The sequence below is a fragment of the Crocodylus porosus genome, unplaced genomic scaffold, assembly GCF_001723895.1.
Source record: "Crocodylus porosus isolate Cpor-Errol unplaced genomic scaffold, CroPor_comp1, whole genome shotgun sequence".
NCBI lineage: Eukaryota > Metazoa > Chordata > Crocodylia > Crocodylidae > Crocodylus > Crocodylus porosus.
The window spans coordinates 27603060-27623561 of record NW_017728921.1 but is presented as its reverse complement, the minus strand read 5'-3'; the positions used below and the strand labels follow the sequence as shown (position 1 = coordinate 27623561).

At 42.8% G+C, this 20502-nt stretch overlaps 2 protein-coding genes across 8 annotated transcripts in view; one reads left to right on the top strand and one right to left on the bottom strand.

The window, feature by feature from the left end:
• RNFT2 (ring finger protein, transmembrane 2) overlaps window positions 1-8185 on the bottom strand; it is a 46971-nt gene extending 38786 nt beyond the window's left edge. The window contains exons 1-5 of one of the 6 annotated variants that reach the window (XM_019539352.1): window positions 8135-8185; window positions 6075-6149; window positions 5166-5368; window positions 4907-4965; window positions 550-1028 (exon numbers count right to left, since the gene is read on the bottom strand). In XM_019539352.1, the coding sequence (XP_019394897.1) occupies window positions 550-1028; window positions 4907-4953 (526 nt within the window). In that variant the 5' untranslated portion in view covers window positions 4954-4965; window positions 5166-5368; window positions 6075-6149; window positions 8135-8185. Of the gene's footprint in view, window positions 1-549; window positions 1029-4906; window positions 5369-6074; window positions 6150-8126 lie in introns of all 6 variants that reach the window. The other 5 variants (XM_019539351.1, XM_019539347.1, XM_019539350.1 and 2 more) reach the window with 5 other exon arrangements.
• Window positions 8186-8377: 192 nt separating this feature from the next.
• Window positions 8378-18015, top strand: CUNH12orf49 (chromosome unknown C12orf49 homolog). 2 transcript variants are annotated; one of them, XM_019539355.1, is made up of 6 exons: window positions 8527-8612; window positions 9239-9406; window positions 11468-11624; window positions 13391-13542; window positions 15108-15221; window positions 16319-18015. In XM_019539355.1, the coding sequence occupies exons 2-6, from the start codon at window positions 9404-9406 to the stop codon at window positions 16400-16402; spliced, it is 510 nt and encodes a 169-aa protein (XP_019394900.1). In that variant the 5' UTR covers window positions 8527-8612; window positions 9239-9403; the 3' UTR covers window positions 16403-18015. The 2 variants fall into 2 exon arrangements, with proteins under 2 accessions (XP_019394899.1, XP_019394900.1); XM_019539354.1 differs by lacking the exon at window positions 9239-9406 and having other exon boundaries at window positions 8378-8612.
• Window positions 18016-20502: the final 2487 nt, after the last annotated feature.

Below are 20502 nucleotides of genomic sequence, written 5' to 3'. Positions count from 1 at the left end.
CCAATGACTATTAAAATAAAAGGGAACTGCCTGTATTAGGCAGTTTTTAAAATCTCAGCAGTAGAATTTAAACAGATGATTCCTTCAAGCCCTCATTTCACAACTACAACCCTGCTGGGCACACACAAGCCTCAAGTCCTTTCTCAGACCTTCACTGCCACCCATTAGCTGACCAGCAAGGGACTCTGTGAGCGACACAACACTTTCCCATTTTCTCATCTCTTCTAAAGAAGTTCAAGGATTCTTCACAGCACCATCAGCCTCTGATGGATATGGGGAGTGGCCAGGACCTGGCACAGAATCAGCGTCTCCCACATAGTTGGACAAGCATGGCCCTAATTCAGCTCTAACAGCAGCAGATAATAATTTAGGGGATAAAGATAGGATGTACAACAAGAAGTAAATTCTTGTCTCCAATTTCAGAGCCTGCATTTTGTGCATGAAATTTACTGTTTCTAGGGACTGTAACAGACATCCTGCAAGTCTGAGCTGCCTGACTACCTTTTATGAACCTTACAATCAAACGAAAATAGGAAGCGGGGTGCTTACCGAGCTTATGCTGGAAACAAACTTTAGCCAAGAGGATCAGGATGAAAGGAAGCCCTTTCTGGAGCCAGCCAATCACAGCCTTCAACTCTGAGAGGGCTGGGGCTGGAGTCCCAGCCTGGTCCTCACTGCCTTCTTCTGCATGTCCATGGCGGTCCCCACCAGCCATGTGCAGCAGGGAGGATCCTCGATGATGGCCATGGTGGTAGTGATGGGGCTGTTGCCGGTGTTGGAATGGAGCTCCCTCTGTCCGAGTGGCCCCTTCCTCCCTTGAGGCTGGCATCTGAATGAAGACCTCTCCGCCTCCTGCTGAGGAACCTAGAACCAAACCTGACTGGAATGGGGTAGCTGTGATGGTGCCAGAGGGGATCCCTGCCAGCCCTGAGAAGAGCTGCTGTGGTGAAGAAGCTTCAGCCTTCAGTCCTTCAAAAACCCCACCTTCATCCACGCTGGTTTCAGAACTGACGGTCTGACTGCGGTTTCTGCTGTGGGGAGACAGAACCCCCAATGGACAAGATGGGGCAGAGATCAAGGTACAGGATGTGAAGTGGGAAAAACATCCTCCTAATGTTCTAAGCTGCCAGGTCTAGACACTATTCCTTTTGGCAAGACTACAGAGTTTACAAGGCACTGGTCAAACAACATCTTTCCATCATCTGTGGGCCAAAAAAATCCTGAGCATCTCACACGAAATAAGCCAGTTAAAGCTAAATTCAGTACTCTCCCAACTTTTCTAACATGGTTTTGATGTTAAATATGTAATGGGTATAAAATAAATGACTGTTTCCAGTGATTTAAGAAATTATCACCAAGAATCTGGGATTATGTCTAAATGAGTTAATCAGACCAATTGGAAGAATTAACCTACATTCCCCAATACTCAGGCTCTTCCCACTTTATTCAGATATGGCCAACAGATGTCCACTCAGGAGAGAGACGGAGTAAAACAGCGAGAAAAAGAGTTAAAAGCTAACAGCCTGTCATACGACTCAAGATAAAAATAGTTAGGCGAATTGCTGGTGCCACCCAAACAAAGCAATTTTCTATTCAACCAGTAAATTGTGCTCCAAGAAAAGTGTCTGAAATGGACTTGGGTTGGGCACTGGTTGTGTCCTGAACTGGTGAGATAGTTCACAGCCTACAGAGAGTTTCCAAAATGAGGGGTGGAATTCAGACTGTCTCACCCCAAAGCCAAATGCTAAGAAAAAGAATGCTTTGTTTGCCTAAACTCAGTGGCATGGCACTTAGGAATGTACGGAAGGTCTTGGCCTCATGGGGACCCAAAAGGAGACACTTAAATCAAGTCACAAGCCAAGAAAATGTCCAACGTAAAGCAAACAATTGTCTAAGCAGCAAAGAGAGTAACAAATAAAGCCCAGCAATAATCTTAACCCACAAAGAGATTCATTGCAGGGCTATGGTCTCTCCTGATTTTAATCCCTGTAGAGCTTCAATTTCAGAAATAGATATCACAGGCTGAGACTAAACACACATACACACACACACACTGCTTGTACCTCCCTTAGCCTGTCTCTCCACAAGCTCATCATCTTCCCTGGCCATCTAACCTAGCACAGAACTTTGCATTTCATTTCCCTCTGGATTAGCTCCAATTCTCACCAGGCACCTCTCCCCACTAAGAGAGCTCTCAACAAGGCTTTTTATAGCCATCCCGGACTCCCAGAGTCTCTTTGCAGGCACGTGCAAAGAATCATTTTTCCATGGTTCAGAATTAACTAGCCAGGTACTAGATGAAACATTTGTGTTGCCATTTATCAGGGTTAGATACAAAATACCAATAGTAGTTCTGTATGCATCCCCAGGAACATGATGAGTATGTACAACTTAACACTGGAATATGGACCTATACAAATAACACATTGATGTTGCCTGGAAAAATGCTACCAGAGTATATGGCTTCTTTCAGCACATATTTAAAAAGCATTATTGTCAGGTAAATACTATGGATAAAATCTTGACCTGAAATCCAGGTGCCTGGCCTGGATCTTCAATTGGGTCAATATTTCACCCTATATCTTTAAAATAATTTAATAATTTAAAATAATCCTTGCCTGTATTCCCAGCAATACTTTTATCTTATTAAAATGAGATTACTGAAGTTAAATTTATAAGGTAATATTCATTTTTTTGTATCTGATACAGATCCAGAGCTGATTTTGCACAGCACCTTTCATCCACACAGATCCCAGTGCTTTAGAAGGAACCAAAGGGTTGCTCCACCAATGTGCAGAGTCCATTGAACTTCCACTGTACTGCTCAACTCCAATATCTCCCCTTTCAGTGCACAGCCCATAATGCACAGGCACTTGGTTTGACAACACCACTGCAAGCGTGAGGCAAGGCTATTTTAGAGCACGAAAGGAACTTAAAACAATTGCACAGCCTTTTTTTTCTCTGTGAATCAGTGTGACATACATTAGAATTTGATTAGCACACAAGACTTAATGTGCTCCTGCAAAACCTGGTCTTGGATAGAAATGTGAAAAGAAATACATTTTATTTTGGTTTCTGATAAAGTTCATGTTTGGACTTCTTCCACTAGCCACATGCAAGCAACCGGCATTGCTTAATATTAAAAATGACGAAAAATTACACATTTGCTTTCACTGAACTGTTACTGTTATGCCTAGAAGAAGGGTTCTATTCTTAGCTGTCCACAGGCACAAGGATAAACCCTGGTTTTACAAATACACCAAGAACCCTACAGAACTTTCATAAAATTTGGGATAACATGATCATATTGGCCAATTTAATTGCAGAGCCTCTGGCCATTATCTCTGAAAACTCATGGCAATTGGGAAAGGTCCTGGATGATTAGAAAAGGGCATATATAGTGCCCATCTTTAAGGGATGGAAGGAGGAGCCAGAGAACTGCAGACTAGTCAGCCTCACCTTAGGCCCCGGAAAAATCGTGGAGCAGGTCCTTATGTTTAAGCACCTGGAGAAGATGATGATGATCAGGAACAGTCAGCATGGATTCACTGAAGGCAACTCATGCCTGACCAACCTGATTGCCTTCCATGACAAGATGACTAGCTCTGTAGATTCAGGAAGAGCAGTGGACATGATATACCTTGACTTTAGCAAGGCTTTTGAGATGGTCTCCCACATTTTTACATGCAAGTTAAAGAAGTGCAGGTCAGGTGAATGGACTGTAAGGTGGACAGAAAACTGGCCGAGATAGACAAGACACCTTGCCAGCATGCTTCAAGAAAAAATAGTTGCTGGTAGGCAGCAGAGTAGTAGATTACCAGGCATTCAGAAATAGTGCTGAACTCCTCTTACTCTACATTCCCAAGGAAGAGACTCCCTTTTTCTACCATAACTTATAACTCCAGCAAGGTCATGTCAGTAGTTACTGCTTATAGTTAAGTTTTACTTTCACTATTGAGTCCTCAGTAATTTCAGTCCGCTAAGTGTAAAGGAAGTCTGCTTTACACACACATACTTTAAGTCCATCTACCTGCCCAAAGAGGCTGCTTTTCAGCACTAGAAAATTACTTCTCTAGTCCTAGTACTGAGTTCAGCACCTCAATGAGGTGCAAAATTCTAACGCGCTCATTGGCTGTGATTCCCAAATCACTTTGTAAGATATGTCCCTTTCATATGCTGTTGTGGTACTGTACCCTTGTGTTGGAGATTTTTAAGACCTGGGTAGACAAAGTCTTGATGGGGATGATATTATTGGGGCTGGTCTAGATGAACTCCTGAGGTCCCTTCCAACCCTAATTTTCTATGATTCTATCTGGCAACTTCAGACTAGGAGAGCTCCTTAACACCACTGAGCAGAGGGTAAGTTCTTTTGGGAACTCCTCAAGGCCAGACCAGTAAAGGACCGCCACTCCTGAACAGGCCTCATATCTAGACCTATAGAGGTCAGGACCATCACAAAAATGGATTCTCCTCTTGAATTTAGGGGTAGCACAAGAGGAAAATTGGGAAGAAGAACTGTGATAGTTCCACAAAGTTCAGTTTTCAGGAGTCTGGGTTAGGCTGAATTTGGAAAAAAGGTTTAACTCCAAATATGCACACAACTTCATGTTTAGCCTTAATTCAGCTGGCTGTTTCTCTTTAAAAAAGAAACCACGGGAAAAAGGGCAGATTGGCCCAGTGGGTCACATTTTGCATCTGGCAGAGACAAGCAGATGATATTGCATACAAAAATGAGCATATCCTAACCCACCCAGCAAGCTTTGTCTTGCTATAGACAATGGGAAATATTCCTTTCTTACTCCTCCAGATTTTATCTTCTAACCATATGAAGTGCACCAAAACTTTCATTCAAATATTTCCCTTTGAAGAGGATTGATAAGGAAACAGAGGAAGGGAGAAGACTCACCTTTCAGGAGGAAGGTTATCAGTGTTGCTGCTATGCCGTCTCTGCATTTTCCTCAACACCTTAAAACACAATACACTCAACATTAACGTAGATCAACAATTTCCAGAGTGACTACTAACACAGGCCTACACACTTAGAGGGCTGTGATACCCATTCAGCCTGTGACATGGTTAGCAAAAATCATCTGCTTCTTCGAATAGCGGCTCTAGAGTGCATCAGGTTTAGTATATTTGTGAAAAACACCACTCAGAAGCTTCACCACTGATTAACGGTAGCCCATAGAAACAGCTCTCCGAGCCAGCAAGAATGACCAAGGTTGTCTTCAAAATCAAGTGGTACAAAGTGAATGATCACACGGACTTCCATAACATAACGAGGCAATCTGAAGAGGGTCTCCAGGACAATCAGCAGAGGGGCTCTGGATGTGACATTTGCTCTCAAGCCATGTGATTTTCTTCTCTTCTGAAAGAAATATTTAGGAGATACAACATGAGACAAAGGAAAAAAGAACAAAAAGTGTTTAAGAAAACTGCACCTCAACCAAGAACCTAGACAATTCTTATTATCTACTGCAATTCTGGTAAATCCCCAGTAGCAAACTCTTCACATCGCCCTCAAACCTCTGCATGTATGAGATATCATATCATTCATTTTAGAATTATCAATTTGTTAAATGAATTAGGGTCTGGTGTAGCAGATGAATAGGCACAGAAAGTATAATAACTTCAGACCCTGAGCTATAGCAGCTTCTCACAGAATTACGATGAAGACTTTATATTAGTTAACCTCCTTTCTCAAGCAACTGGCGTGCAATATACCACCTTACAGTTCAAAAAGTTGCTGTATATATATTATCATTTCATTCTGAAAGCAAGAATGGACAGTGTCACACAGACTATTTATGAATGAAGCTGTGCAAAAGTCTTTTTCAAGGTTAGAATTATTAGGCCCATTTACTAACGGGGAAACAGAGGCAAAGAGGGGCCTTTCCCCCCCCCAGATGATTTAGCCAGGATCTCATAGGCAGCTTAAGAGAGATTGGAATACATCCTTTAAATCCTGTAAGTCATCCTTGACAGGGGGGTCTTTTAGCATCACTTAACTAGAAAGTTTTGATTTCCAATAATTCTGGCACTGAGATTATATATATATATAGTGACACACATACTTGTCTTCTATAAGGATATGATCATTCTGGTCATATTCCCCTCCTGATCATCAAACAGCCTTAGGTTGTGTGAAACTGTGGAAGAAAAAGATAAAACATGTAATTTAGCAACTGTTCTCCTTTGTCTGATGTTTCCATGTTCCTCACCCCTCATTCTTTATTTGGAAGGGCTGATAGATGGAAACAGAGCATGCATTTCTCTGCAAGTGACCCATTATGTATGCTGAGTTTACAACAAGAGAGGAGACTGTCACGCCTATGCAGAGATCTAATGAAGTCCATGGGGCAAAATGAAAGCACAGCAGTGCACCTGAATGGCATAAATCATGGATGCAAGAATAAAACAAATCTTTTACCTAGCATTTCTCTCTTTAAAGCATTCCCAAAATTGCATTTGCGTGGTATGTTCATACACACTTACACATACATTCCATAACCCAAATACAGCCTGCTGATTACTGGAGACAAGTCATAAACCACCCAGATAGGCCATTCCAGGTAGAATATACAGGCAACCCCCTGTTAAGGATGTTGTACAGTAGGATTTGAATAGATGCAAAAAATTGGTATGATGTTGATTTATAGAGTTAAACCCTGAAAACCCAGAGCTTGCAGAAAACACTTTATTCTGTCTATATCAGGATGAACAGATGAGTCGATACTGTTTAGATGTGGACAGTGGTGGTAGAGTTGCAACTTCCAAACATCAGGCTCCAACCTTCCAAGAGCCATCCCTTTGGAAATCCCTTTGCTTTTGTGTAAGTTGGACCAATCACTAGTGGGCAGTCAGAACATGGCTTAAAGATGTAGATCGGGGCAGGCAATTATTCTGGGCGGAGGGCCGTTTACTGAGTTTTGGCAAGCCATAAAGGGCCACATGATAGGTAGTCAGGGGCAGATAAATATGAATTTTCTAAATTTTTTAGGGACCCTGTGAGCTGGATAGAGTGGATTGGCAGGCCGCATCTGGCCTGCAGGCCACATTTTGCCTGCCCCTGATATAGATGCACAGCCATGAGCACCAGGGCACTAACTCTGCCCAGCAGCTCCAGCAACACCCCACACAGCACTTGCTTTCCTGACATGTCCTTTGCGACTCACAAGGAGACTTTTTGCTGTATTACTATTGTTGAATTCAAGGCTGCATTTCAGGTTTTGGAATGGCTTACAGAAGAAAAATCCAGTCACACAGTATCAACGCTTGGCATTTTAACAGCACTCTACTGTGGTGCGGTATACAACTTAACAAAACTTCAGAGAGCCCCTGTAACATTACTTCCATTTTTCTAATGCAAGCCAGCGAGATGAATGAAGCGGCTTGTCCAAGTCAGGCCCACGCAGGCCAGAGGACTTCATGCCAGTGCATTGTGTCTAGGCTATTCTGTGTGTCTAGGTTGGCCTGAGTGCAGGATACGGCCTAGCGTAAACCTAGACCGAATGCAGCATCAGAGGTCAGGAGTTCCTGACTTTAAGCTCAACCTATTAGGACTCCATTAGCTCTGAATATGAGGTAAAGCTAGCTTTCCATCTGTCTCTCTTTTACAGCAAAACCCCAGGATAAGGACTTGCTCTTCAGAGGCAGCCAAGAGAAGGCTGCCAGGGTAAGGAACCCGACACCGGGCTAGGAAAGAGGCCGATGCTCTTCAGCCCTGCCACGGCACCGCAAACCTAAGGTTAGTTAGTTACTAACTGAGGAGACATCTGTTATCTCCAACGACCTGGCACCCAGGAGCGGGTGGATTTTGCCCGCGTGTGCCGTGGTACCGGAGCCCAGGCGGTGCCACGCTCCGGAGTGCGGCCGGGCACCCGCGCCCTCGCCTCGGCCGCTGCCGGCGTGCCCCGAGGGCCAAAACGCCCGCGTGTGCCCCACCCTGGCGCACGCGCGCCCTGCTCCACAGCAGGCGGTCAGAGGCACGGCGGAGCTGCCCCTCGCAGGCGAGCTGGGCCGTGCACACGCAGCCCCCTGCAGGGAGGGATGCCCACGGCAGCAAACAACCCTCCTCCCCGCGCTGCCGGCGGCGGCTGCAGCCCGGGCGCGCAGGGGACGGGCACGTACCTACCCGGGCCGCCCCGTCCCGTCCCTCCGCGCCGGCCAGGCCCGGGACAAGCCGGCTGCCAGCGCGGCCCGGGGGTCTCACTGCAGCCACCCCGGGCGGCCCCCCTCGCCCATGCACATCGTGAGCCTCGGCCTACCGCTCCCGCGACCGCTTGTCCTGCTCCTCCCTCCTTCGGGGGCTCGAGGGTTGCAGCTGGTTATAACGCGCTTGGAAAAATCCGTCTGTCCCTGGAGATTTTTTCCAGCCCCCAAATTAAAAAGGGGAGCATGGGGGGGAAATCCAGGGGAGTGGTGAGCCCGGGGCAGCCGGTGCAGAGGATCAGGGAGTAAGAGTTGCAGAGCCGGGGAGCCTCACCCCGAGGGTCCTGGGGATGGTGCAGTTTGTGTCTATGGTGTGGCGCAAGCTGCTGAGGAAGCGTTGGGTCCTGGGCATTGTATTTGGACTTTCCCTCATCTACTTCCTTACCAGCACCTTCAAACAGGTCAGTATTGCATTTCAAATGTTCCCCTTCTCTGTTTTCACCTCTTCTTTATTGCTTGAGGCCTAATCCTGCAGAAACTACCATGCCTAGGAAACACTAGCCAATCCTGATAGAACCGGGCCCCAGGACTGTGGGCTTCTTGGGACGCGGGGTACATCTTGCTTGGTGTTAAATGCTGTGTAAACATACAAGTTAGAAAACTTTTTCCTAAAGGTTGCCCTTTAGGAACCTCTGGCTAAACTTTGTGGAGTCGCTTAAACATAAAACAGGAGATGTTAATTTTTTTTAAGGCCTGGAGATAGTGAGGGATCTCCTCATCCTGCGTTAATGTTTCTGTTTCTTCTTCCAGCATTGTTGGTCCTGATTCAAGAACAGGACATTGTGCAGGCATGAGGGCCTCTGTATGTACATTCCTGTAGGAGGAGCAGGATCTAAGCCGACCTCAGGAACCTATTAGCAAAAGAGTTAAAACATAATTAGATCTTTGCTTGAAGAGAGAGAGATTTAGTCTCTTAATAATACCCTTCAAAGGCCTTAGCAATTCTACAGACAACTGACTTTCTTAATGCTTGTTCTTTTAAGTGTCACCCATATATAACCTGGGTTGTGCCTATTCTTCTTTGCAGAGCAGGTTTGGAAGGTTCTTTTTGTAGCCTGGTTTTCCATACACAACCTGAAGTATTTTAAGACCTCCTTTATCTCTAAGTAGACTTGGCCTAGCTGTTCTTGAATGACTTCCAGCATGTATCCTCAAGTGTTCACTTGGTATGATGTAGAGGAAAGCACCTTTAATGGTCAGTCTGTGTATAGCATTAGCAATTTTTATGTAGTGTTTAAAGTCTATGCTTTCAAGAACAGTAGTTTAAGATTAACCTGTCTGCCTAAGTGTCTCCCTCTGAACTGGAAAAGGTACTATTTTACAACCTCGTGAGGGGTGGGCAATGAGAGATAATTACTACCAAGTGTTTGGGATCTATGCATGGAAGGTATTGCAGAAGTGCCTGTGCTGTTGTTTTTGGGTCCCCTGCTTTTGAAAGGGGGCTGGTAAAATGTGGAGAGGGGAGCCCACTCTTGGATGCTGAAACAATTTGCAGGATTTATTGGTTATTTAATGAAGAGACAACTACTTTTTGGGTCTGAAATAACTATCTGAATTCTAATGCATTTGCTAATTTGCAATAATGATTACAATAATGCCCTGTTGTTTTTCTTTTAATTATGTTGATTTAATGTTGCATGCCACATATGGTAAACCATGTCCTGTGACAACCTGTGTGTTGCTCCTTATTGCAGTGTTTCTTGAAGTTTCATCTGTCTTGAGATTTGTAACAATTATGTGTTTAGTTAGGGGAAACAATACCCAGAGAGGTTGTGGAATCTCCATCCTCAGAGGCATGGACGACTGGTGCCTCCTTAGTCTGGGGGGCACCAGATCACCGACAAGGGGGTGTCTCCCAGCAGCCGGTCGCTGACCAGGGTAGGGGAGGAACCAGAAGTGTATTTATGGCGGCACTTCCTGTTTCATGGCTGGAGCTTCCAGGGGAGTGCACGGCCAATATCAGGGGGTGCATGTGCACCCACGTACACCCCCTACACGTCACCAATGTTTAGAGGTTTTTAAGACCTAGGCAGACAAAGTCTTGGCTGGGGTGAGATAGTTGGGGGTCATGGAATCACAGAAAATTAGGGTTGGAAGTGACCTCAGGAGGTCATCTAGTCCAACCCCTTGCTCAAAGCAGAACCATTCCCGATTTATATAATTCGAGCCAGGGCTTTGTTGAGTCCACCATGACTCTAGGTAACTCATTTCAGTGTTTCACTACCTTCAAGTGTGAGAGTTTTTCCTAATATCCTGCCTAAACCTCCCTGGCTGCAACTTGAGACCATTGCTCCTTATTCTGTCACCTGCCACCACTGAGAACAGTCTAGCACAGGGGTGGGCAAAATGGCAGATCCAGCTGCTGGCCCTTCTCAGCAGTCCGTGTCCATGTTGCTCCTGCCAGTTTCCAGGGAGATGCCAGGAGCAGTGGGGCCATGACAGCGTGAGGCCAGGGTTTTTTATGGAGACCGGCCCAAACAGTGCTGGCAGGGCACCCGGCTGGGTGCAGGGCTGGGGCCAGGGTTGGGATTTTGCGGCAGTGACAGTGTGGGACAGATCTGCTGGCTGCACACCGCTGCCCAGGGCATGTGGGTAGCAGATCACAGCTCTGCCCTGGCTCCAGCCCGTGATGTCACTGCAAGATACCAAGTGCTTAGAAATCCTGCTCCTGATTTTTCTGGGGAATGAGGGAGACTGACTCCTCTGTAGTTCCCTGGATCCTCCTTTTTAATTTTCTTAAAGGTGGGCACTGTATTTGCCCTTTTCCAATAGTTTGGGACCCCTCCCTGTTGCCATGAGTTTTCAAAGATAATGGCCAGTGGATGTGCAGTCAGCCCCATGGACTTGTACACATCCAGCTTTTGTAAATAGTCCCTAACCTGTTCTTTTCACCACTGGGGGCTTTTCACCTTCTCCCAAAACTGTGTTGCCCCGTGCAGTAATCTGGAAGCTGAGCTTGCCTGTGAAGACCGAGGTAAAGGCATTGCATACTTCAGCCTTTTCTTCATCTGTCACTAGGTTACCTCCCCCATTCAGTAAGGGACCCACCCTTTGTCTGACCTTCCCCTTGTTGCTAACATAAACTTCTATTTATGTAGGATTGCAAAGTACATGGTTCTGTTTTGAGCAGGGGGTTGGAGTAGATGATCTCCTGACATCCTTTCCAGCTCTGATTTCCATGATTATGCACACTTGGCAGAATGAAGCAAGAGAAGGAATCTACATATTCATCTCCATTCTTCTATGTCATTGACAGGAAGAAAGGTCAGTACGAGATCGAAACCTCCTTCAGGTACAGGACCATGAGCAGCCCATTGTATGGAAGGTGCAGTTCAGCTTGGGAAACGGCAGTCAGCTGAGTAACCAGTGCAGGAATTCTGTCCAAGGGAAGCTCCTCATTACAGATGAACTGGGTAAGGCTACTGAAAAGAATCTCTTGTGCAGACTATGATACTGATGGCTTTGCCTACTTTTACATCTTTGCTGAGATTTTCAAATAGCAGTCCTTCCACTCTAAATGCATTGTTTATACACTAAACTGTTTTGATCTGGGTAATGTCTGAAATGCTCGTTCATGAGAATAGAAGGCCATGGATACCTGACATGTTTTACAGCTGTGTGCACACACAGCCAACAGATGATTTAAACCCCAACCCCAAGGTAATTCTATCTAATTCAGTGTAGAATTAGTATATGGTACTTTTAGTGTAAGTTACAGCAAAGGTCTGTGCAATGTGTCTGCGGCTCACCTAGGAGTAATCATTTGTGCAAAACAAACATACTTTTATCTGCTTCCTGGAACCTAATGGAGAGGCCTGGTAATAGTAGCCTAAACTGAGTCTGCCGCCCTGGGATAAGCTGCTCATTGTCTGCCTGGAATCCCGAAGCAATTTACATCAGTGTAGAAAATGGATGTAATTACATCAATGTGGAAATGTCTTGTATCCTGGCACAATACTGTTTCCCAGTGAAGTAAGTTGCTCTCGCTGTCTCTGGGATTCTGTTAAGGTGTTTGCAAAATTCATACCTGAGGTAGTTGGTGCCATTTGTGAGCATGCTTCATTTCAATAGGAGACACTACTACTCACTAAGAATCTGGGCCATAGAGAGGAAAGAATGTAAAAACAAACCAACCCTGGTAAGTCCGACAGCCTGAGCAGTTCCTGTGAGGCTTTTTTCCCCGTTTTTTTTTGTTTAAGGGAAGTTTGGACAATAAAAAGTTGCAAAAATAAATTCACTATTCCAGGTACTCTGATATTACTAGTGTGTATGTGTGTGAACTTGTGGAAGAATGTAGTATTTTCCACATGAGACCGATCACATCAGCTTTATATTACTATTATTCTTCAGATTTCAAAAGCACTCAGAATGAGCTAGTCATTTTTCTTAAACAGAGGGCAACACTAAAAGCAGCCAAGCATTGTACACGCTTCTGAAAGACTTTGATGCATCATGCACCTCTTAATTGAGTGCTGAGCCTTTCTTGACCAGAGATTCCCTGTCATGCAAAAATTGTGTGGTAAAAATTGTGTGGTAACCTGTGGGATGTACAAATAGAAACTGAAGTGAGCCGTACCAGACATTTACTTACTTGTGAGTAAAGTTAGGATTACTCTTATATCCAGAAACACTAGATATATGCAATTCTGGACATGTGGAGTTAAGAATCCTTCTAATGTTAAGTGCTGTCAGTGTTATGTATATAATCAGGCTCTCTTTCAGATTGAGAATGGAAATAACATTAACCTAAGCAGGTGCTACACATAAATACTATACTTCCTTTCCCGTCCTCCCCACAGTAAGGGATTGCGCAAAATCTTGGAAGCTTTTATCATTTAGAGAACACATTTTAGTATTACATTATGTGCAATGTATATATAATATGACTATGCAATACTCATGTAGGAGATGCTGAATCTTGAGACATTCTAGTCTCGAAACAACTTACAGATCACATCATAAAAAAATTCCTGTTAGGCCAAATGCTCAGGTTGGTTATGGATATAGATCAGAATAAGAAATCCTCAGGCTTACCTGTCCTAGAATGATGGGATTCTACATATACCGCAGTCTTTACACATGTGCACTCTTTATTACAGGACCATTTCATTGCATGAGCCTGCTCCTGTGAGAGATGCTGGGGAGTAGATCCTGCTTAGAGCTATTCTTTGTGTTTCAGGCTACATCTGTGAAAGGAAAGACCTGTTGGTGAATGGCTGTTGTAATGTCAACGTGCCTCACACAAAACTGTACAGCTGTGAAAGCTGCCTGCCCAATGGCTGCTGCAGCGTGTATGAATACTGTGTCTCCTGCTGCCTGCAGCCTAACAAGGTGCCCAGAGTCTCTCTTGTTTTTCATATGTTCTTAGTTTGCTTATATGGCTTAGTGTCCAAGGATGTTAATTAATTAGGAATGTATTCATTACAGGGGATCCTGTAAACAGAGAGAACCTGTGAGGACCCAAAACAGATTGTCCTATAAATACTGTATAGCAACTAGCACTGTGCAGAGGACAAATTACGTTTTGTAAACGATTTTGACATTTGTCTTTTTCTATTACAAAATCCATGAATTTCATGTTTTGTTATATAATGAGAACAGAAAGAAGAGGAAAACGTAGTTTGTTCACAATGTTTTTTTGAGTTCAGCTTTTGCTTGTTTCTTCTATATTTAAAAATTCAAAACCTAGTTGTGTCAGAACAAAAACTGAGAAATTTCATTCTGAAAAGGTTGAAAAGGGATGTTTTGAAGTTGTAAACACTACTCTCCCCTCCATCCTCTGCCCTACAACCCATGCCCCAAAATGAAACTTTAGAAAACTAGCACAGTTTCACAAACCCTTTCAATTTCAGCAAAACTCTGTTTTTCTAATGGGACAGATTCCTCCAAAATTGATTTTTTTGGGGAGGTTCCCCCCTTTAGCGAGCTGTAATAATAGCTTATATTAATATTTAACCTCCTACCCTAGAAAATGCTATTGCTGCTTCTCATTTCAGGTGAAATTCTTAATTATCTTCATGGATGCTTAGTAGTAAGCCATTGTCAGGAATGTAGGATACCAGCAGATGCACCATTAGAGAATGCAGTTATGCCTCCAGGCCATCATGATGTTTTGGTACTTCACTTAATGAGACACAGCTCAGATCAATCATGGAATAAAATTTGCATCTTTTCAATGTCCTTCAGATTTTTCAAGGGAAGAATTTTTCCTTTTGCTGCCCATAACATTTATCCAGAGGTTCTGGTAGGAATGAAACTCAGGAGAGTTTAGTATATCATGCTTTTTGTTTATGACAGCAACATGGGTATGTTTCTTCATGGCTGAGTAAGTTTGTGGAGGATAATGCAAATCATTTCCTCCCAGGAGCAGGGAACATTGGTCTGGACGCACATCCATTGCAATCTGTTTACAGCCCCTATCGTTGTTGCAACTGATTAAAAACATTCCTTACACAGAAGAGAAATGTAATTATTTCCTAGTGGATATGAAAGTAAAACCAAGGAACAAAGATTAAGAGACTTTAAGTGTCAGAAAACAAACCCAGATCTCCTTGTTCCCAATTAAGTGTCTTGGCCACAGAATGATCCTTTGTGGTTCTTTGATTGCAAAATTTTCATTATTGCTATTTTTATGCTATTTTGACTCTGTTTTGCAGTGCTTCCTCGTATTTCATGAACCAGGCACAGTTCCAAGTGCCTTGTGTTCTATTATAAAATATGGGATATTCAAAGTAGACGTTTAAAAAAACCAAGGGAATGAGAAGTATTGGGTAACTTTGTTCTTCTGTAGCCTTAATTGCTTCTGCAAGTTAATGAAAAAATCTACTCTTTTTTTTCCTATTCCACTCCCTTAAGTAACTTACATTAGTCTTTCTTTCTCCCCCTGGTTTTCCCAGCAACATCTTCTTGAGCGTTTCTTGAACCGGGCAGCTATAGCTTTCCAGAACCTCTTCATGGCTGTGGAAGATCACTTTGAGTTGTGTCTGGCCAAATGCAGGACTTCATCACAGGTCAGATGCAACAGCATGTCCAGTGTGAAGTGGAAAGTAGAAAAGGGAGGAGTCAAAAAGTATCTAAGAAGGGGATTGGGAAGGGGAAATTGGTGCTGTGGATATCTAAATCCTCATGTATACACATACTTAAGATATAATCTTTGAGTATTGTCTGAAAAAGAGGGGAGACAGTTTCTAAACTAGGCACAAAAAGCGCTCTGAGCATTACAGAAGTAGATGCTGACTTTTACTTAGAGATACACAGCATAAAGAATACTAGGCTGGAATGAAACCAACCAATTACAATTCTGCTTACCCTAATGAGTTACCAGTCCCTTTTGAGGGAGAAAGGGAGCCATGGGGGAGGACAAGTGTGCTTTTTTTCCCAGCAGCTTCAGAGACTATTTACCTGGTAGTACCGTGTTAGATTCCCATGAGCTGACATTCATCTGGGTAATCAGAGTAAATCTGCTCACTATAGTATTTTTAACTGATGTTAAAAATAAACAAAAGCTGGGTATCTATAATTAAAGCCACAAATCTTAAAGCCAGCAAGGTTATCAGTAGTTTTGTTCCAACCAAAACACTCAACCTTCAGGAAGGTGTTGATAGGGACAATTCCTGTATTTTGTATCAAAGCAAACACTCATACTACAAACTAGATATGAATCATAAATGAAGGGTATAGGTTGAAATGGACCCTTAAAGCTTGAGGGTGGGTTGCTTCAGTGTCCTGATTCTGGTTTCACCTACTGCAAATTACTGTGTTGGTGTTTTGTTTAATGGAATTTGCTTAGTAGATGTGCATGGGCAAAAGCCTGGCATTGCATACCTAGATGGTTGGGAACTCAACCAATCTGAGTGCAGCTTGCCTGGGAACTTCCAGTAAAGGGTGTTTAGCTACAGGTCTACAGCTGTGTGTTGTAATGTTGCAAACTAATTTTTTTAAATTTTTCATACCATGGTGGTATCTTGGGGGTGGGGAAGGGGGACAACAGCATGTAAACAGCACTGTTTACTGCCCTTTATGGAAAGGGAATAAGGTTTTCTTACACTGGAGAGGTGTTTTTTAACAAGCCTGTTTTCCTAAGGGCTTCTCCCTCTCTTCCCAACAGAGTGTGCAGCATGAAAACACCTATAGAGACCCCACTGCAAAATATTGCTATGGAGAGTATCCCCCGGAGCTCCTGCCCGTCTGAAAACTGTGCATCTGAAACATCAAGGAAGAAACCGGGAATTAGAGCCTGAAAAAGCAAGGGGACAGCTGCTGCTCAAGTGCTTCAGCTTAAACTCTCTTCTTGACATTCCCAAAGACAAAAGGCCACGTTCAGCCAAAGCAAGGGACTTGCTTTGTGGAGTAAAACTTCACTTTCTTAGATTAAAGAACACTATGTACCTGCAAAGAAAGGTGGAGAGGTGTGAGGGAATCTCTTGAAAAGCTAGTTTTAATGGAATAGCTACCATTTATGATGCAAACAGTGGCTTAAGTCTACAAAACCACTTGGATAAGAACATAATAAAGCCTTGCATGTATATGTGGTGGAGGTTAAAGTATTTCTCTGCAGACCATGGGCTTTCAGATTGACAGTTCTAGTTATGAAGAGGGATTTTTGCTCTTAAAGGGTAAAGAATGCCTATTGAGCTGGTCTCCCTCGAGGACTTTTCAGCATCCATGGTGCACAATTTATATGTAATTATGAATTATTTATTGGGTTTATATGGATTAGTAGCTGAAAGTATTGATGTTTCATGTAGTCAGTGCCTGACGCCTTTCAGTCCCTGGTTTGCTGTATCTTGGCAAAGAGGCATTTTCATCTTGACCAAAATTGAGGAAAAAGGAATGAACACGGTTTTGTTCTGGTGCCTGACAGCCACATTTGTGTTCTTGTCAGGCAGATTAGATTGGCAGAGCAAGGACCCTGGTTGTGGTCATTGTGTCTTCAGCTGCCCAGCTTGGAGGAAAACTGGTTAGTATGGGGTATACTTGTGCATGGTTGTAAATGCCATCTTAGTTACTGGTCTTGTTCCTGTAGTGTAACCATGGGTGATCCAACTCTAGCTTAGTTGGATCTCCTTGCTTAAAATGCTAAGATTTTTATTAGTTGAACTTCTTCATGTTTCCTTAGTTTCAATATGCCACTCCAGGCCATGTAGGGGGAGGAAGCCAAAGCACCAAGGTGTTCTGAGATCCTAAATTAACATTATCCTGGTAGACTAAGTAATGATGCTAAAACATCAGGGTACATGTCTCCAGCCTTGCTCTGAAGAAAGACTAACAGCCAATCTCGTAATAGTTTTATTAAAAGCCTATTAATAATATTCCAGCACAAAATTTTGATCTAGAAGATCAGATGACTTTCTGGTCTGAAATTTCAGCCTAATTTTGGTGATGACTGAATGTTAATCTCTCGTTTTAATATGTATGCAGGAATAGTTTGCACAAAAAGGATTTGAAAACCTTTCTGTATGCTGAGTCACTATACTTTTCCTGACAAATCAGACTCCTAGCACTGGGCAGAACCAGACAGTTCTTTTTATATGATACCTCATTCTTACTTTTTGCTGACGTATCTGGGCATGTTGTGCATTTCCATAATTTTGACTGTGCTTATTTATTTAAATCAGTAACTCTTTTCCTTCTTCGATTAAAGCAATCTACACAAGTGTGAACTTTAGAACTATACAGTGGGGTAGCTAATGACACTGTTAAAATATTCTTTATACTATTCAAGGGTATTTTGTTGTTCTTATAGTTAAACTGCATGTGGTATATGAGAGAATAAAAACATTACCTGCCATCTCATATGTGAAACTGAAAACCTACTTGCATTTTTTCTTGTCCTTTTCCAAAGTTCTTTGCGTGAAAAAATTCTTGGAAAAACACAGTGTCTCTGCTGACAAGTGCCCATGAAAATTTTAAGGTGTCTTCCATAGAGCTGTACTGTTAGCATTTACTCAGTCACAGCTCTCTCCCATTTGCTGCCCTCCCATGGCAAGATGTTGTAACAAACATAAGGTGGTACCCTGGTAAGCATTCTTAATGAGCTGAGAGAAACACGGTATAGAGGTGTAAGAACTACCCACTAAGACATGCAGTAGATTAGTGTCTAAGTAGGTGTCACAGGTGATCTGCTTAATGGTAGTGATGGGATTGCATACTTCAAAATTTACTTGGGTTTATTCAGAAAACATGGTCAGATTTATCTATGCCAAGCTGTATTTTAACATTCCAACTATTGCACTGCTGGAATTTCTTGCATAAACAAGACACCACTAGCCACACTGGCAAATTTACCACTATTTCTTCCTACTTGGAGTAAGTCCAAGCTAAACAACCTGGGAGTAAAACACCCTGTCACTGTATCAGCAGCAGCGATCCTACTGCTGATATCACTGGTAGAATAGTACTAAGGCCTTTTTAAGAAATGGCTTGGCATTAACTGTCTTAGAAGAATCTCTGGGATCTTGTCAAGTCCAGTAAAATAGGTGCTGCTTAGAAATGTGTTGGCTGACCATTATCAAGTGAGACCAGAAGGGAGGTATGTACGTAACAGCTGCAAGGGTGGTTAAATCTTGACTATGCTAGGTGGCAAATGTTTTTTTTTAATGTCCCAGTTAAAAGGGGATATCTTAGGGGTTCTAAAACGCATCTATTTGGCTGGTGTCTGTGTGTCCTCAAACTACGAGGGAGATGGAACATAGTAAATCCTGGTAATGCAGCAGCTTGAAAATAGACAGTAAAATGAAATGCTTTTTAGTCAAGGAAAGGAAGGTGGGGAGGATAGGAAGCCAGATCTGGAAGACCACATTTTTATTTGCTTTTTTTTTAATTCAATCAAGAGAACTGATGTTTTTTCTCTTACCATTCTGAAAAAACAGATTTTTCAGAGCTAGTCTATAGGAAATCCTTCCCCTTGAACCCAGATGTGAAGGTATATAACTGTTTATAGAAGCTTCCTGTCATGGGAGATGGTAGTAAATGTCAAACGTGTCCTTCTCTCACTTATAGTATCAACCTACTACTGTGTGATTGTAACCTCTTGAGTTGTTAAAATGACAGCCCCCCCTTGTAAGAGAGTTCATGATTCTGCCTAGTACAGCCGCTAATAAAGCAAACTTGAGATTAGTTTAAAACTGATTCTGTACTCAGAAGAGTTTGTGTTCAACTCTTTCCTGCAAATCTTCAATTCATGGAAGAGAGTGCTATGCCTAACTCCTTTTTGTGGAGAGAAGCAGGGAACTTCTTTTTCTAATCTGGCTGGGCTGAATCTTTAAATGCACAGAAACAGTTTGGTATGATACCATTGCTGAATGTTTGACTTTGGATCATGGCTTTGGTATTCTAAACTCTGAATTGAAGTCATTCAGTCTTTTATATAATTTATATACTGCAATGGCAGTTCACCACTTCACTTCCCTTTATTAACAAGTTTTTGGCCTCTAGATACTTTATTTTTATGCTGGGATTAATGAATTGGAAGTATCTGAATATGAAGGAATAAGTACGGCAGCTGTGAAACATTTTATTTTATTTTATTTTATTACTCCATTATGCTGTCTCTCCCTTTTGCTTCGCTGACTCAGTTTTTTTCCAGTTTTAGGATATGAGTTCTGTGGTGTGCCTGCATCATTATTTGATATTTGTTGTTCAGTCATGGTACACTAAAAGGGTTTGTGGGGGTGAAAAAGAGCTCCCCTATATCAGAGTCTAGCAACCAGGAATTAATGACTTCAGTAAATTACAGGTGGTTTTAATAAGAGTACTGTAAATTCCCATGCCCCCAACAGCAAACAACTGTAGGCAGGATGGAAAAAAACAAGCTATAACCTCATCTGCTGGGAATGAAGAGGAAAATAACAGGCAAGATATGGTTCTGTGCTGTTGGTCTGTCTCTCATTAACAACAAGTCCTCTCCATATGTTTAGGGTAGAGGAAGTTGTCTGGCTTTTAGCAATTCATGTTTTATATATGCATCTCTTTCTAACACTGCAGCAACTTGACTTATGCCTCTGCTGCTTTTCTTTGGAAACGCAGCTTGGATACCTGTTTGCGTCTACAAAAAAACTGGATGCTGAATATGTGGGACAAGTAGGAAATGTTATGGGCTCTCCCTTAACCTGTTCTGTATAAAGATCGAACGTATAGCAAGTCTGTATAATGGTAAGGAAGACCACTGTTACAGGTGGGTCTGGGAGACAGAACAGAGATTCACAGTGTACTGTAGTGGCTTCAGATCAGGTTCAGTTCTTGAATAGTAAGCATTTTCTATCTCCTTATGTAGTCATCACAACCAGTAAT